This window comes from Elephas maximus, chromosome 7 (assembly GCF_024166365.1).
Source record: "Elephas maximus indicus isolate mEleMax1 chromosome 7, mEleMax1 primary haplotype, whole genome shotgun sequence".
Classification (NCBI taxonomy): Eukaryota; Metazoa; Chordata; class Mammalia; order Proboscidea; family Elephantidae; genus Elephas; species Elephas maximus.
Window position 1 is genome coordinate 131,459,595 of NC_064825.1, and position 17,594 is coordinate 131,477,188.

General features: G+C 52.1%; 2 protein-coding genes across 2 annotated transcripts; both read left to right on the top strand.

Annotated features, from left to right (window-relative positions):
• Positions 1–435: 435 nt before the first annotated feature.
• On the top strand, positions 436–1,307 carry LOC126080688 (uncharacterized). Its single transcript, XM_049891867.1, has 2 exons — positions 436–789; positions 930–1,307. The coding sequence occupies exons 1-2, from the start codon at positions 436–438 to the stop codon at positions 1,305–1,307; spliced, it is 732 nt and encodes a 243-aa protein (XP_049747824.1).
• On the top strand, positions 708–9,341 carry GAL (galanin and GMAP prepropeptide). Its single transcript, XM_049892722.1, has 6 exons — positions 708–789; positions 1,348–1,428; positions 2,256–2,310; positions 6,139–6,225; positions 6,576–6,653; positions 9,125–9,341. Exons 2-6 carry the CDS (start codon positions 1,348–1,350, stop codon positions 9,184–9,186), a joined length of 363 nt encoding a protein of 120 aa, XP_049748679.1. The 5' UTR covers positions 708–789; the 3' UTR covers positions 9,187–9,341.
• Positions 9,342–17,594: the final 8,253 nt, after the last annotated feature.

The window sequence follows — 17,594 nt, forward strand, 5'->3', positions numbered from 1 at the left end:
CAGGGTTTTTTTTTTTTTTTAGAACACCGGGCACAGGGCTTGGGGGCAGCAGGGTTCAGTCTGTGGCACAGCCACTCCCAAAGCCTGTCCCCGCACTCTGGCTGGAGGCGCAGCCGGGCTGGGCAGCAGGGACCGGGGGGCGCCGACTGCCGGGCTTCCCCGCCAGTCCCCTCCGGTACCCGGGTCTCAAGCGCCTGCTTGGCCGCTTTCCCGGGGAAGGAAACACGGCTAGCAGGATCTAATCGCGGGGTGCTGGGGAGCTTTAACTCCAAGGCTACGACCCGGAGCGGGGTGATGGGGGGCTTTCCCCTACGCAGGGCTTGGGAGGCTCTCAGCTGCGGGCTGTTGGGTGGCTCTTCGTCTCGGAATTTTGGGAGCTGTCCTCGGCTGGTGTCTCTCCGCCGCCCTGACCCTCCTGTAACGCAGGGTTCCCCCATGGCCCTCCGCCGGGCGCTGGCACCGGGTTGCGGCCACTCCCGCCCTCCTCGGAGCTCCGCGGGGGACGCGGGGGCGGGACCGGGCTCGGTGACGCGGCGGTCGCGGGCTCTCAGGACGCGCGGCATAAATAGGGGCGGCGACTCCAGCTGCAGACCCGTCGAGGGAGCCCGGCCACCGCGCATCACGTCCGGCGTCCCCGAGACCGCGCCATGCGGTGAGCGCTCGCCAAGGCCGCCCTCCCGACCCGACGCCCGGACCTGCCACCCCGCCCGGACCTCCGGCCAGTCCGGACCCGGTGATTGGACCCGATCCCCCACCCGGACCCGCCGCTCGGACCCGCGGTCACTCAAGGTACCGGCTCCCACCAGGCTCCCCGCCACCTGCCGGCCTGCACCCTATGCCCCGCCCGGACCTGACAACCTTGCCCGACCCACGGACCCAGGCTCCACCACCCGATCCGACCCCCCCGCCCGGACCGGGTACCCCGCCAGGACCCTAACCCCGGCCACCCCATCCCGCCGCTCAAGATTCGGGCACAGGCCGAGCCTCCTCCCCCACCCCGAGTCCCTGGAGGCCGGGCCGAGCGGGCAGAGGCCGGGCTTCTTCCTCGCCCCCTGTCCGATCCCCGCCCTCCCCAGGTGCGCTCCCGGGACCCCGCGCCTCCGCCTTTTCTCCCGGGGGGACCCTGCCACCTTGCCCCCCACCCCGCAGCCCGGGCCCAGCCGCCGGGGGGCACCCGCTTCGTTCTCGCCCCTCGCCCACTCCAAGCCCTGGGCCCCTCACCCCAGCCCGGGGCCGAGCAACTGGTCCCGACGGGCCCAGCCCCGCGCCGCCGGGTCCCCTCGCCCTGCGGCCCCGGGGGAACCTGAGCCCCGGCCAGGCCCTCCCCAACGCGCCCTTCCCTTCCAGATGCCCCGAGGCAGCGCCCTCCTGCTCGCCGCCCTCCTCCTGGCCGCGGCCCTCTCGGCCACCCCGGGGCTCGGGTCGCCGGTAAGTGTCCCCTCCCCGCGAAGCGAGGAACCGCGTTAGAACCAGACTGGGAGGGAGGGAGGGCAGAAGTTATACTCGGAGACAGGAGAAAAGCGTTAGTTCCGTCCTCCCGCAGTGGGTGGTGGGGTGTGGAGTGTGGAAAGGCTTGCGGTGGGGGTGTCCCTGCTGCAGGGGGTGTCCCTGCCGGGGCGGGCCGAGGGGCAGGCGGAGGGCGAGGATTTTCCACCCGTGGCTCCCGGGAGTCTTCGGCGTTCGCTTCTCCTAGGGCATAAACAGCTCCTTGCTACAAACCAGTAAATTCCGAAAAACCACTCTGATTTGGGTCAGCTCCTTAGATAAGCTAGAAGCAAATCAAGTATTTCTTCCCAGTCATTCGGGGAGCAGTCCCACCCTGTGGGAAACGGAGCTAGCGACAGCGCTAACATCACCTAAGCCCAGCGGGCGCACCGTGGAGTTTGTGGCCGATGCTCTGAAACGGCTATTTAGTCAAGCAGGTGGTCCTATTTTCGTGACAAATATACTTCATCTGGGGTAAATCTGGAATTTCTTACAGCTTCCAAAAGCCGTGCATTATTCTCATCTATAATGTGCTTGAAGAGCCTGGCTCAGCTTCACCTAAAGTTCACCCTGGCCTCCGCAGTTTGCACCCCTTGGTTTATTAGATGTTTCCTGTCGGAAGCTGGCGTGATGGCTGGAACCCACGATAACTTCACAGGGGTGTCACGGTAGCTCATAGACGCGGAAGCTGCCTGGGGGGCTTGTTTGAGTCACTGCAACACATGCCAGACACGATCCTTGCCATCTGACCTACTTTTCTCCCATTTAAGGCAAAGGAGAAAAGAGGCTGGACCCTGAACAGCGCTGGCTACCTTCTTGGTCCACGTAAGTGACACCCAGGGCTCGGCCCCCAAGCCGGGACGTGCACTTCTAATGCTGATCGGTTATAGCTGGTTTTGCTAATCCGGCTTTTTATGAAATATGTGCAGCAGTCATCGTTTTGATACTTTAGCAGTCCAACCTTCGATACAGGGAAGTGGGGCTGGGGCGGCGCATTTCCAGGAGACTTGGAGGCCAGACGAGTCCGGATTTCTGCAACGGCCTGTCCCTAGGGGGCGCTCTTTCCCGGTCCCTGAAAGGCAGCCCAGGCCCCAGTGCTCTTCAGTCCTCTGCCTCTTCTGCCCTTCTCCGTCCTGTGCAGCAGGTGGGCTTATTCCTGAGGGGGCTCCTGACTCTGTCTACCCCAACCTGCCTCTCTCTTGAGCCCTTGACTCCTGTCCTTGGCCTGAGCGGCCTTTGCACCCTCCCCTGTCTCCTCTGCCAAACCTCTGAGAGTGCACATGTGGACTCCTTCCACCCCACCCCTCCCCACTGAGGCCTCTTCTGGGGTCACACATGACCTTTGTGTTGACTGCTTGCACATTTGACCCAGGCACCCATTCCTTCCAGAAACCTCTGCCTCCCTGGCTCTCCTGCCGCGCACCTCTGTGGGACCCCTACGACCTGGCCTTGCCCAGGCTTCCCTGTGTCCTTGAGGGCAGGCTCTCTGAACTGCATCCCCTCCTGTTGTCACCAGGATCCAGGGGGTTTTAAGGACAGAGTCTGTGTCTTAGGAGGCCTTATGGCTTTCCCACAGATACAGCAAAACCCCAAACCAAATTTGTTACCATCAAGTTGATTCCAACTCATAGAACCCATTAGGACGGAGTAGAACTGCCTCATAGGGTTTCCAAGGAGCTGCTGGTGGATTCCAGCTGCTGACTTTTTTCTTAGCAGCTGAGCTCTTAACCACTGCACCACCAGGGCTCCGCCAGGTACAGAGCAAGATTTAAAACAGTATTGAATGACTAAAATGCCTGAGGAGGGGAAGGGAGGGGAAAAGAAAAGACAGAGGGAGAATTAACTAGTTTATGTCAGTGACTTTGGTTGGTGGGTCAGTGACCTAAACATGTGACATCTTGTTGGGTGTGACTGAGGCTCCTGCAGGGGCTGTGGGCAGGTGGCTGCCTCCAGGCCCCGTGGTCCCCGGGGAGAGGCTGGAGGTGCCCATGGGCCTTGTGTAGAAGTGGATCGGCTGGTCTGCGTCCTGATGTTTCCTTCCATAGGAGCCTCAGGAAGGTCCAGCCGGGTCCAGCAGGGACTCCATCTGCAACTTTGATAACAATAACACGCGTCATTAGTACTTTCTCTGCTTTGAAAGGTCAGGTTCAAGGACACCTTTGCCAAGCTGTCCAGTCTGTCCAGGTTTCAGGGCGTCCTGTGCCCCAGCTCGAGGCTGCAAAGTTGCTACTTTCCCTGTCAGGACAGGCTGTGGAGGAGGCTCAGTAGACTTATCAGACACGACTTCTAGACGCCCCCCAGAAACGACACCCCCGCAAGTGGACCAGAACTGGGCACCTCATCCTTGTACTTGATGTTGTTTGGGCGCAGTGTGAGGGATTATTTCACTCACGCTGCAGGGAGCCCGGCGATGCTAGTGCTGCTGAGGACATTAGCGACCCCCCAGCTCCATTCCTGCTTTGACGGGCCGTCAGGCCGAGTCCCAGGGGGCTGAGGGGGTTAGCTCACTGCTGCCTGATTCGTGAGTCGGCGTAGGAGGCAACAGAAAGATGGGAGACGGTGTGCGGAGACAGCCATGACTGTGGGGACACCTTAACCCCAAGTGTCATCAGCCCTGGGGGCACTGTGGCTGCCCCCTCCCCCCCTCTTCCTGTGTGTCCTCTGTCTGCTGAAGTGCTGCCTTCAATTTTAATTGAAGCCTAGGGGAGAGGGATTCAGGGGGACCTCAGCTCCCTCCTCTAATTCACTTTCTCCGCTAGTCCTTACCTTCAGGGCTTTCAAAGTTGCAGCTTTGGGACAGCCAACAACCCTTAAAAATTGCCCCAATTTCCTGCCTCTGCCACGAGGAAGGAGGCCGACCCAGCTCCTTCTACACCCATCTCGGCAGATAAGTGGGGAGAATAGTAGCATTCTGAAAGGCCAGGGGACCGAGTTCCGTTTGTGATCGCAGAAGTTAAATGCAAGCTTCACCCGACTGCAGATGTTTGTTTACCTAGATCCCTTGGAGGGTCCTTGAGGGTGGGGCTTTGAGAAACACAGACACAGAGTGACAAAGCCAGACGGGAGGGACCGGCCGCGTCTACTGGGGGCCTTTGGTCTCAAGTCAACAGCAGAGGCAGGTCTCCCTCGGGGTCTTTTCACCCTAAGCCGAGGGGCCTTGCCTTCCCTGAGAGGCAGCCTGGAGCAAAGGGCATGGGTCTTCCTCAACAGTCTGTAAAAAGTTCTGGTGCTCAGAAAGCACCCTGTTTTGGGGTGCTACTGGCCCTAAAGAAAGGAGGAACTGTTCAACAAAAACGTTCATCCATCCTACTTTGGAGTACTGAAAATATGTCTATGGAAAAGCTCTTATATCTTGACTTAGGAAACAAACTCTTTCTCACTATCAAGTTTATGCCTCTGTCCCGCTGACTTGTCAGAAGCTGTACATCTAGACTAGCTGTTAGTCCAAAGACTTTACAACGTCGTCTTATGGCTTTGGCTCGTATTGGCAGTGTAGGAAACAGCGCCATAAAGAACGTTCTGGCAATGTCTGCTCTCAAGACAGTGTGTGATTACACTCGGTGTCTCGTCTGGAAGGATCAGGTTATTTGTAATTCCTCTTCAGATTTAGGACCGAGCACTCTGCCTCAGGAAGGGTGAATTAATTATCTTTTGTCTAGCCTTGGAGATAACACCGAGTCCACCCAGCCTGAGTAACGAGAACAGTGGAGCTGTATTTTTCCCTTGCCCCATCCCTTCTTCTCTTCTGGCTCCTGAAGACCCTGGGGTCTGCCCCTCCTCTGATCCAGGCCACTGGCTTCAGCACCCTTACGGGGCCCTGGGCCCTGTGATCATTTCTTAGGGGAACTCCCTGCTCGTAGTCTCCGTTCCCCTCCCACACCACCCAATGCACACTTGCACACGCACATGCATGCTCACAGGAACAACACACATGTGCCAGGTGCGCATACATGTGCACACACGCATACATCCACGCTCATCTTCTCCCTGGTTCCAACCCATCTCCTACACAGCCGCCAGGGTGGCCTTTGGAAGTTAAAAACCTGATGAGGTCAGAGCTTCAGATTTGTCAGTGGGCCCTTGTTTTCAGGCACGTAAACACCCCACCCTGTCGTCTGCTGGGAGACTCGCTCGTTCTTCAAACCCCAGCACGGACACCCTCGAAGTGCCCAGCCCCGAGCCCGTCCCAGCCAGGCACTTGCTCCCAGCGCCCCCCCCCATCGCCTGACCCAGAGCTGTGTGTTTCCCTGTCTCCCCTTCCTGGCTGCACGTTGCACTTCTTTCTAGATCCACGCCTGTGTGAGAACTGTCCCGTTTCCCTGGGCCCAGGCAGCCCTGCTCTCACCTCCTGTCTCTGTGACATTCTGCAGGGGCGTGGGTGTTTGCTTTGCAAACAGCCAGATGTCCTTTTTGGCAGTGAGAGGCGGGGCAGATCACCCGATAAGCAAGGTACGCACAGGCTTACCTGTGCTTACTTACTAATCTGTAACGTGAAATTTCACAGGTGGTGAAAAACAGACGAAATTGTGCACTACAGATTAGTAAGTAAGCACAGGTAAGCCCGTGCTTACCTCTTTTTGGGTATCCTCCCCTGTGAGAAGGTATAAACGATGTAACATGAAGGTAAGGAGTCCCTCTCTGACTTGTGAACAGATGCCATCGACAACCACAGGTCGTTCCATGAGAAGCATGGCCTGGCCGGCAAGCGTGAGCTGCAGCCGGACGACGAGACAAAGCCAGGTGAGGGGATCCACTCAGGGGCTTCCAGGGGCTCCTATTTCCATTACCCCCTGGTGCACACAGGGGGCATGCTGGTCCAGCCTGAGCTGACCCCACGTGGATGTGACCAAGACGTGGCAGTTCCCCCCACTGCCCTAGCCCAGCAGGCCACAAAGACAGCAAGGGGTCCCACCCAGGCCTGTAGGCCAGCCCAGCAGGCGGTGACTCCAGAAGAGGTGGGCCTGTGCCACCTTCCTGCCACTGCACCCAGCAGGGACCCTGGGAGAGTCACAGCCTCCTTTCCAGCCCCAAAGTCCCCCGGCGTCCACCATTACAGGAAGTTGTAGACGTGGGCTTCTTCTCTTTTCCAGGAAGCTACGACAGGCTGCTGCCTGAGAGCAGTGTCGTGCGCACCATCATCGAGTTTCTGACTTACTTGCAGCTCAAAGGTACATGAAAGCTTCCCAATTTTACTGTTCTATTGCTTGGTGCACTGGGCATGGACACTCCCATCGAGAAAGGATGCCATAGAATTCTGCTGGGAACTCACGGGATCATCCACCTGAGCCCCTAACGCCCCGAGCTGCTGCTGGTTGGGACGGAGAGGCACCAGCAGTCTGGACTAGCTGTAGAGGGCTGGCATTTCTGCAGACAGGGACGTGGTCCACGTGAAGGCTGCCAGACTACCATACCAGAGAGAGAAGATGAGTCGGTCAGCCACAATTCACTCTAACCTGTTGCCACCTAGTCAGCTCTGATTCATAGTGACCCTACATGACAGCATAGAACTGCCCCACGGGTTTCCTAGGCTGTAATCTTTATGGAAGCGGACTGCTGCATTTTTCTCCCGTGGAGCCAGTGGTGAGTTCAAACCACTGACCTTTCCCAGTTGGCAGCTGAGCACTTAACCGTTGTACCACCAGGGCTCCTTTTTAGGTCAGTGTTGTTGTTGGGTTTTGTTAGGTGCCGTTGACTCAATTCCAACTCATAGCGACCCCATGTGACACAGTAGAACTGCCCCATACGGTTTTCTAGGCTGTAATCTTTATGGGGGAGCCCTGGGAGTGCGGTGGTTAAGAGCTAGGGCTGCTAATCAAAAGGTTGGCAGTTTGAATCCACCAGCCACTCCTTGGAAACCCTATAGGGCAGTTCTACTTTGTCCTGTAGGGTTGCCATGAGTCAGAATCAACTCAGTGATGATGGGTAATCTTTATGGAAGCCGATAGCTAGGTCTTTTCTCCAGATGAGCTGTTGGGTAGGTTCAAACAGCTGACCTTTTGGTTAGCAGCCGAGCCCTTACCTCCTGCACCACCAGGGTTTCCTCAATAAATTCATAGGTGCCATTATTTCAGGTTGGGGTGTTTCTCTATACAGTCCCTCCTGCCGGGTGGGCAGGGAAGACTCGGCAGGACCTTTCGTGGAGACTGCAGAAGAGAAGCCCACTTGGGGCCCGTTTTTATGGTGGCCCTTCCAGGCATGGTGCTTGTCACTTGGACAATCCAGTCTGGCGTGGGCGACGCTCATTAGGCAAAGAATCACACAAGTCAACGTTGCAGCTGCGGAAGGAAGGGTCCGGGGAGGCGGCACACGGCCCTCTGGGAGTTAGCCACAGGGGGCGGCTGGGGGCTGCCAGGGGGAGGGTGGCTTTGTCTCTGCAGTGGAGACATTTTGTCGTCAAAATTTGCATGTCAAGATTTTGCCATCGAGTTTGAAAAATCCAAGGCCAGTACTGGGTTCTTTGTGACCTGGGTGTTTGTGTTTGCAGGCAGGGTTCAGCCCCACTGCCCTGCTCCAAGGGCTTCAGGAGGTGGGTCAGGATTGGGAGAGAAGTAGGGGGAGAGATTTAGGGTCTGTTCCTTATTCCTAGAGCCATCCAGGCAGGGAGACTGTGGGAGACAGATCTGGAAACAATGGTGTTCATTAGAAATCCCAAAACGAAGGAGCCAAGCCTCTCTGCTTGAGCCCAGTGGGGCTTTTGAAGAAATTCCTGCCAGAGAAAAGCTGACAGTGACTTTTCCAGAAAGGGGCAGATCAACTCTGCTGGTGGTTATTTTATTTTGGGGGGGCAGGTGGGTAGGGGGTGATTGGAGCCCTGGTGGCACAGTGGTTAAGAGTTTAGCTGTCAATCCACCAGCTGCTCCTTGGAAACCCTATGGGGCAGCTCTACTCTGTCCTACAGGGTCACTATGAGTCGGAATTGAATCGATGGCAATGGGTTTTAGGGGGTTTAAGGAATCCTGTTGGTGAAATGGTTAAGTACTTGGTTGCTAAATGAAAGGTCGGTGGTTCGAGCCCACCCAGTGGCTCCAAAGGAGAAAGACTTGGAGATCTGCTCCTGTAAAGACTGCAGCCTACAAAACCCTATGGGGCAGTTCTACTCCGTCCTACAGGGTCGCTATGAGTAGGAATTGACTCGACAGCACCTAACAACAACAGCAACAACAACGACGGTTGGTTTGGTTTTAATTTTGTTAACGTGGAAATGTCTTCATTAACTTAAAACCAAACCCTTTGCAGTTGAGTCGATTCCGACTCATAGCAACCTTACAGGACAGAGTGGAACTGCCCCATTGGGTTTCCAAGGAATGGCCGGTGGATCCTAACTGCCGACCGCTTGGTTAGTAGCTGAGCTCTTAACCACTGGGCCATCAGGGCTCCTTATGTCTACGTTGGGAGATACCAATTTTTATCACTAAAACAGGAGTTCTACTTCTTTAAAGCATGAATGTAAAAGTCTGACAGTTGGAAGTGAAATCATTAAAAAAAAGAGGGGAGAAATACTGAGTTTTGTACGTAAATTTGGATTTCATCCCATAGGACTCTCTCATGGAGGTGATCGCACACACACGTGACGTGTGTCCCTGTGATATGTGACGGGTGTGATGGCAGGTAACTCTGTCGTGTGGTTTTCCCTCTGCAGAGGCCGGGGCCCTCGAGGACCTGCCCTCTGCCCTCTCATCGGAAGACACGGAGCAGACCTGAGACACAGCTTGGCCTGGGCGTGTGGCTGCCACGACTGGAAGCCTGACTTCGAGATGTGTTATCTCAGGCCATTTAGGCAGAGCACGCCACTCCTGCCCTCTCTGCTTTATGCTGTGTTGTTACAATTTCAGGTTTTTTTTTTGAAAATTAGTTTAAGTGGCAAAATAAAAAATAGCAACTGCTTGCGATGGTCTGGTTCTTCACTCTTGTACTTCTGCCTTGTGATGGCCACTGCCAATGTGTTTGAAGAGATAAAGCTCGATTATAATCCTATGTGTGAGACAGACCGTTAAACCCAAGTTCTGCCGTCAAGATTGATTCAGACGCGGCCCCTGGTCGCTGCTGCCCCAGGAGCATATACAGTTGCCTTAAGTAAGCCTGGTCAGACAGAACTAGGGCACTCTTTGGGCTGTGGTTTCATTTGAGTTCTGTGCTATTTTCATTTGTTAAAGTAGACAATTGATTAATTACTCGAGGCAATGTTTACCTACAGAGGTAAACAGAATAAACATTTCAGCCGTTCTGTGGGTCAGGAGACACTTGGTGTGAGAGGCAGCAGGCGGAGCTAGAGCTGCAGAGATGACGGGCCGGGGCCGGGGGAGGGGGGATCTGTAAAGGAGAAATAAAAAGATCACGAAGAAGAGGCATGTGTGCATACCCACAACAAGAAAACGGTGGTGCTGCGAAGCCACCTTTCTGCTAAATTCAGTGGTGACACGCGGGCTGTGTAGTTTTTCACCAAAACAAATTCTGCAAGGGACCGTATATCCTCCACCAGCAGCAGCCGCCATGGAGCCCACCCCGACTCATGGAGACCCCGCGTGTGTTAGGGTGAAACTGTGCTCCATCGGGCTTCAGTAGCTGGTTTTTCAGAAGCAGATTGCCAGGCCTTTCTTCTAGGTGCTGTAGGTGAACTTGAACCTCCAGCCTTTCGGTTTGCTGCCCAGCACCTTATCCATGTTTATCCTCCTCTACTGTCTTCCCACAGCAGGGGTGCTCAGCCCTGGCTTTGGACCAGCCTTTGGTGGTGGTTGGGTGTGGGGGGCGGTTCTAAAGAGCCCAGTGCCCTGGCCCCCACGGTTTCCTAAAGCTCCCAGATTACTGGATGGGCAGCTGAGCTTGCAAATCGCCACCTAAGTCCTGCCTCGGGGAAGAAGTAGTAACCCTGTTGAATCTCCCAAGCCTTGTTGCTTCTGTCCTTCACCTGTGGGCACCTCCGTCCCCCACCCCTTTGAGACCCTCGGTAAGACCAGACCCGTTGCCCTGCTCCGTGCCTCTTTCCACCTTCACATGGGCCCTGCGGTCCCCTCTGGGCCCCCTCTCCTCCACACGTTCCTCCTGGGGCCTTGGCTCTCCCTGTCCCAGGCCTGCGTTGTCAGTCCTGGCCCATCCCCCGCGTGGTCTGAGCAGCTGCCTCGTCCTCGGCTCCCTCCCCTCATCATCCTCCTGTGTCCTCTGCAATGTTTCTTTAACTCTGGGCTCTCGGACTTGGGCTGCATCAGAATCCCAGGAGGCTTGAGCCTGCGGCACTGGGATGGGGCCTGGACCTGCCCTTCTGACAAGCTCCCCGTGCTGCTGTGCTGCTGCGGGTCAGGCCCAGGCCTCACACAGCTCGTCATCCACACAGCCCACCCTCCTGTCTCATCCCCTCTAGCCTCGCCCCTTCCACCCTGCAGCCGCAGCTGTGGACACCCCCACCGCAGCTAGCCTGGCTCACCAGCCCCTCTGCTCAGCTCTCCCGCAGTTGCAGTCCCACACTGCCTCCCTCACCTGAGACCTTTGCACTCATCCCTCCCCACACCTGGTAAACTCCTACACATCCACCAGTGTCCACTCTGGGGTCACCTTCTCAAGGAGCTCCTTGCTCCACCTCGCCCGGCGCATCTGGGCTCCCCGGCTCAGGTCGGATGCTTATACTTACTTCTCTGTTTGCTGATGGTCCCCCCTCATTGCACTGTGGCTCCTCAGGGACATGTCCTACTTTGTGCATGGACAGCCAGCACAGCGGCCCAGCACGGAGAAGGGACCGCCAGGGCAGCCCAGCCCCGGGAGACCCAGGAGGCCACACACAGCTGTCCCCTGGCTTCCCCCCCATCACCTCCCTGTTTGGCAGTAGAAGTAAAAGTTGTTAACACGGTCTGGTGCACTTCCAAATGAATGTAGAGGAAACACTGAAGACAAAATTCAAGACTCACTGATAATTAAAAAAAAAAAAAAAAAAACCTCTCGGAAAAATAAGGCTAGAGGAGACCTTCCACAACTTGATAAAGAACATCTACCAAAACCCACAGGTGGCATGACGTCATGCTTGGTAAGGCAGAGGGTCAGTGAAAGAGAGGAAGACCCTCAATGAGATGGACTGACACAGTGGCTGCAAACAAGCGGCTCAAACATAACGATTGTGAGGATGGCGCAGGACCGGGCCGTGTTTCCTTCTGTTATACACGGGGTCCAGGGTCGCTACGCGTAGGAACCCACTCAGCAGCGCCTAACGACAACAACAGCATGGTGTCTAATGGTGAACACTGAACGCCTTCCCGCTAAGACTGGGAACCGGGCAGGGATGTCTGCTCTTGCCACTTTTGTCCAAAATTGCTCCGGGAATTCTAGCCAGTGCAGTAAGAAAAGGAAATAAAAGTTGTACAGACCAGAAAGGAAGAAATAAAACTGTCCCTATTTGCAGATGGCGTGATTCCCAGAAAATCTACTAAAAAACTCTAGAACAAATAAGTGAGTTTAGCAAGGCCGTAGGATACGAAGGAAACATACAAAAATTGGTTGTATTTCTATACACTAGCAATAAATACAGGGACACTGAAGGAAAAAATACAGTGCCATTTACAATCACTCAAAAAATAATAACTATAAATACAGAAAAACATCTACAGGATTTGCATGCTGAAAGCTAAACAATGTTGATTAAAGAAAGCAAAGAAGGTCGAAATAAACGGAGAGGCATACCATGTGTTATGGATTGAATTATGTCCCCCTAAAATGTGTGTCAACTTGGCTAGGCCATGATTCCCAGACGGTGGAGTGGCTGTCCGTCATTTTGTGATCTGAGGTGATTTTCCTATGTGTAGTAAATCCTAAACTTTATTATGTTAAAGAGGTAGGATTAAAGGCAGTTATGCTAATGAGGTAGGACTCAATTTACAAGATTAGGTTGTATCTTGAGTTAACCTCTTTTGAGATATAAAAGAGAGAATCGAGCAGAGAAGAAAGGGAGCTCACACCACCAAGAAAGAAGAGCCGGGAGTAGAGCATGTCCTTTGGACCTGGGATCCCTGCACCGAGCAAGTCCTAGACCAGGGGAAGATAGACGACAAGGACCTTCCCCCAGAGTCAACAGAGAAATCCTTTCCCTGGAGCTGGCACCCTGAATTTGGACTTCTAGACTCCTAAACTGTGAGAAAATAAAACTCTGTTTGTTAAAGCCACCCACTTGTGGGATTTCTGTTATCGCAGCAGATAACTAAGACGCTGGGTTCGTGAGTTGGAAGACTCAACATAGTTGTTGCTGGTTGCTATCTGGTAGATTTTGACTCACGGTGACCCGTGTATGCAGAGTAGAACTGCTCTATAGGGTCTTAAGGCCATGGTCTTTTTCTTCTGAGGCGCCTCTGGGTGGGTTCAAACCAACAACCTTCTACCTAGTGGTTGAGCACTTAACCATGTGTGCCACTCAGGGACTCCCTCAACATAGCAAAGACGTGGATTCTCTCCAAACTGACAGACAGGTTTAATGCTTGTTGTGGTTGTTAGGTGCCATCGAGTCAGTTTGAACTCATAATGACCCTGTGTACAACAGAACGAAACACTGCCGGGTCCTGCACCATCCTCACAATCCTTGTTGTGCTTGAGCTCATTGTTGTAGCCACCGTGTCAATCCATCTCATTGGGAGTCTTCCTCTTTTTCAATGACCCTCTGCTTTACCAAGCATGATGTCCTTCTCCAGGGACTGATTCCTCCTGATAACATGTCCAAAGTATGGGAGACATAGTCTCACCATCCTTGCTTCTAAGGAGCATTCTGGCTGTACTTCTTCCAAGCCAGGTTTGTTCGTTCTTTTGGCAGTCCCTGGTATAGTCAATATGTAATGTAATTCCTATCAAATCCCAGCAATAGATTTTAAAAACATAGCAAGATTATTCTAAAATTTATATGGAAAGACAAAGGAACTAGGATAGCTAAAACAATTTTGAAAAAGTAATGAAGTGGGATGAATCAGTCTACTAGATTTCAAAACTTATTAGTTTTAGTAATCAAGACTGTGGTATTGGCACAGATCAATAGAACAGAACAGAGAACTCATAAGTCAAAACCAAACCCGATGCCTTCAAAATTGATCCTGACTCAGAGAGACACTTTACGACAGAGTAGAGCCGCCCCCTGGGGTTTCCAGGCTGTAATCTTTACAGAAGCAGACTGCCACTTCTTCCTCACGTGGAGGGGCTGGTGGGTTCTAATCGCCCATCTTTGTGTTAACGGCCTAACCACTGGGCCACCAGGGCTCCTTAACCCATAAGTCGACCCACATAAATATGCCCAAATGATGTTTGACAGAGGTTCAAAAGCAGTTCAATGGGGGAAGGATAGTCTTTTCAGCATACGGTGCTGGAGAAATTAAACATCATTAGGGAAAAAAGGGGCCTCAGTGTATAAAAAAAATTAACTTCAAATGGATCAGAGACCGTCTTAGTTCTCTAGTGCTGCTGTAACAGAAATGCCACAAGTGGATGCTTTCACCAAACAGAAATTCATTCTCTCAGAGTCTAGGAGACTAGAAGTTCAAGTTCAGGGTGCTGGCTCCAGGGGAAGGCCTTCCCTCTCTGCTGGCTCTAGGAGAATGTCCTTGCCATCGATCTTCCCCGGTCTAGGAGTTTCTTAGCACAGGGACCCAGGTCCAAAGGACGTGCTCTGCTCCAGGTTCTTTCTTGGTGATAGGAGGCCCCCTGGTCTCTCTGCTGGATTCTCTCTTTTATATCTCAGAACAGATTTATTCAAAATACAACCTAATCTTGTAGATTGAGTCCTGCCTCATTAACATGACTGCTTCTAATCCTGCCTCATTAACATCATAGGGGTAGGATTTACAACACACAGGAAAATCACATCAGACGACAAAATGGTGGACAATCGCACAATACTGGGACTCCTGGCCTAGCCAAGTTAAGTCATATTTTGGGGGGACACAATTCAATCCACAACATAGACTTACTTGTAAGAAGTCAAACAATAAAATTTTTAGAAAAAACATTGGAGAAAATTGTTGGTATCTAGGGCTGGGCAAGGAGTTCTTGGACTTGACAGCAAAAGCGCGATCCATTAAAGGGAAAGCTGACAGCTGGGCCTCATCAAAATTAAAAACGTTTGCTCTGAGAAAGACCCTGCAAAGAGGGTAAAAAGACAAGCTTTGTCTGGGAAAAAGATTTTTTTTTTTATCAGACCGCATATCTGATAAAGGACTAGAATATATAAAGAACTCTCAAAATTCACAGTTAAAAAAAAAATCCAATTAGAAAATGGGTGAATGACACAAACAGGCATTTCACTGAAGAGGATATACGAATGGCAAATAAGCACATGAAAAGATGTTCAACTTCATTAGCCATTAAACCAAAACCAAACCCATTGCGGTCGAGTCAATTCCGACCGATAGTGACCCTACAGGACGGAGTAGAACTGCCCCATAGAGCTTCCGAGGAGCGCTTGGTGGATTTGAACTGCTGACCTTTTGGTTAGCAGCCGTAGCACTTAACCACTACACCACCAGGGTTTCCTCATTAGCCATTAGGGGAATGCAAATGAAAACCACAATGAGACGTCGCTGCACACCTATTGGATTGGCTGAAATAACAAACAGTGACCACATCAAACGCTGGAGGAGGCCAAGGGGCTGGATGGCTCATCCCTTGGTGGGAATGTAAAATGCACAGCCACTCGGGAAAACAGTTCAGCAGTTTGCTTAAAAATCAAACATTCAACTACCATACAACCAAGCCAGCAATTAGCTCTGGGCATTTATCCCAAAGAAACGAAAATTTATGTTCACACAAAAACCTGTACACAAACGTTCATACCAGGTTTATTCATAATCACCAGAAACTAGAAGCCACCCAGGTGTCCTTGCGGGGGTGGGGGGGGGGAGGTAAACAAACGGTGGTCCATCCAGACCGCGGGTTGTGGTTGTTGGGTGCCGTAGAGTCCATTTCCACTCGTAGCAATGCCATGTGACAGAGTAGGACTGTCCCAGAGGGTTTCCTAGGCTATAATCTTTATGGGAGCAGATCGCCAGATCTCGTCTCCCATGGAGCAGCTGGTGGGTTCAAACTACTGATCTTTTGGTTAGCAGCCGAGCACTTTACCTCTGTGCCACCAGGTCTCCTTACTCCTTACTAATAGAGAGGAATGAAGCCTTTATCCACGCAGCAACTTTAGGGAACATTCGGGGAACCATGCTGAGTGAAAAAATCCACCCCAGAAGGTTAGGTACTATATGGCTATATGGCTCTATTTATATAATATTCTTGAAATGACAGCATCATGGAAACGAGAGCAGATTAGTGGCTGCCAGGAGTTAGAGAGGGGGCTGGCGGGGTGGGAATGGGGGTGGCTGTAAAAGGGCAACAGGAGGGACCTTGTGGTGCGGGATGTTCTGCGTCCCTGTCAACGTTCTTGCATGATCTCTAGCACGGCTTTGCAAGACGCCGCCACTGGGAACCTGGGCGGAGGGCTCGCCGGCTCTGCCTGTGTTACTTCTCACGAGGCAAGTGAATCTACGCTTACCTCAGAACACAAAGTTTAATTGAGAAAAAAAAAAAAAGCAAAGTTAAACAAATATTTTAGGGAATCGCCAAAAAAAGAAACAAAAAGATTGCTGCTGCAGCCTCTGTCTTCATGACGCTGGAACAATATTTTAATAATCTGCCTATTTCCAAAAAAGATACGAAATGGTTTTATAGCAAAAGATGCATACGATAACCCCCAAGTCCTGTGCCATCAAGTCAATTCCAACTCCTAGCGACCCTACAGGACAGAGTAGAACTGCCCGAGGGTTTTCTGGACTGTCATCTTTATGGAGGCACATTGCCTCGTCTTTCCCCCGAGGATGGGTTCGAACCTCTGACCTCTTGGCTAGCCACCAAGCACTTAATTAATGCACTACCAGGGCTTCTTCTGCACACAATAACCAAAAAACCAAACCCATTGCTGTTGTGTAGATTCCAACTCCTAGTGACCCTATAGGACAGAGTAGAACTAACTGCCCAAATGGTTTCCAAGGAGCGGCTGGTGGATTCGAACTGCTGACCTTTTGGATAGCAGCCAAGCTCTTAACCACTGTGCCATCAGGGCTCCACTAGGACAAATAAAATCCAAATAAAAAAAATTAAAGTGCTGTGGAGAAAAGGAGAGAGTTATCCCCAAACCTGGGCTCCTGTAGTTTCTGCTATGGGATAGTACATTTAGTTCTGAGTTTCTCGACAGTCAAGGCAAAAACAAAACAAAACAAAAATCAAGCCTTAGCGTTTTTATCAAAGTTTCTTGCTGAAAAAGAAAGTATACCATATTTAAGGGACTCAGACTTTTCCCTGATAGCCAATTCTTGTTACACAAAGAAGCTTGGCATGATCCCTGCCTTCAATTATAATTTTATAGAAGATAGAAACCACATGACATTTCCTATTATCAACCATGTTTTAAAACGTAGAAAACTCTGCACTGTCCTTTGGTGGTGGCATTTCTTTGGGGAAAAGGTTTTCGAGGGTCAGGAGTGTAGCTGGTGATTTCATCAATTCTTTCGGTTTGGAATCCCGACAAGCTAATTTCGGTGATATTGGCTTTCTTTCTTCACCTTAATTAAACCCTCCATTTTATAATAATCATAATTACGGATAGCATTTTATACTACAGAAATGTTCTCATTTAAAAAATGAGATGTGCCACTTTTTTGAGATTCACTCTATTTACTACCTTTGTGGTATTTAATGGAAATGGAATTAGAAACAGAAAAAGGAAAGCTGGCTGTGTTGGAACTTCGTGATTAGATGGGTTGGGAGGTCGTAGCTATTTTGCAGATAAACAGTCCAGAAGCCTCAGTTCTGAGTACAGTTTTCTGAGCCATTACTAAGTGTAGCTCTGGGCCAACCCAGCATAATCCTTGAATCCTCCTAGGTGCCCTGGGGGACAGGGGCCCTGGAGAGCCCTAGCTCTATTAGTTGTACCAATGGTATAAAAAGCAAGGTTTTACTTGATCGACTTTGGGAGGTCCTGGGTGGCACAAAGGTTAAGCTCTCGACTACTAACCAAAAGGTTGGCAGTCCCAACCCACCCAGAGGTGTCTCAGAAGAATGGCCTGGCGATCTGCTTCTGAAAGATCACAGCCTTGAAAACCCTGTGGAGCACA

What these genes read in the sequence shown, in the direction of transcription:
- LOC126080688 (XM_049891867.1), top strand. Translation starts at nt 436, where the DNA reads ATGGCCCTCCGCCGGGCGCTGGCACCGGGTTGCGGCCACTCCCGCCCT. An exon ending in CGGACCCGCGGTCACTCAAG is followed by an intron (nt 790 to 929) that starts GTACCGGCTCCC and finishes GTACCCCGCCAG; the next exon opens with GACCCTAACCCCGGCCACCC.
- GAL (XM_049892722.1), top strand. Translation starts at nt 1,348, where the DNA reads ATGCCCCGAGGCAGCGCCCTCCTGCTCGCCGCCCTCCTCCTGGCCGCG. An exon ending in GGACGACGAGACAAAGCCAG is followed by an intron (nt 6,226 to 6,575) that starts GTGAGGGGATCC and finishes TCTCTTTTCCAG; the next exon opens with GAAGCTACGACAGGCTGCTG. An exon ending in GACTTACTTGCAGCTCAAAG is followed by an intron (nt 6,654 to 9,124) that starts GTACATGAAAGC and finishes TTCCCTCTGCAG; the next exon opens with AGGCCGGGGCCCTCGAGGAC.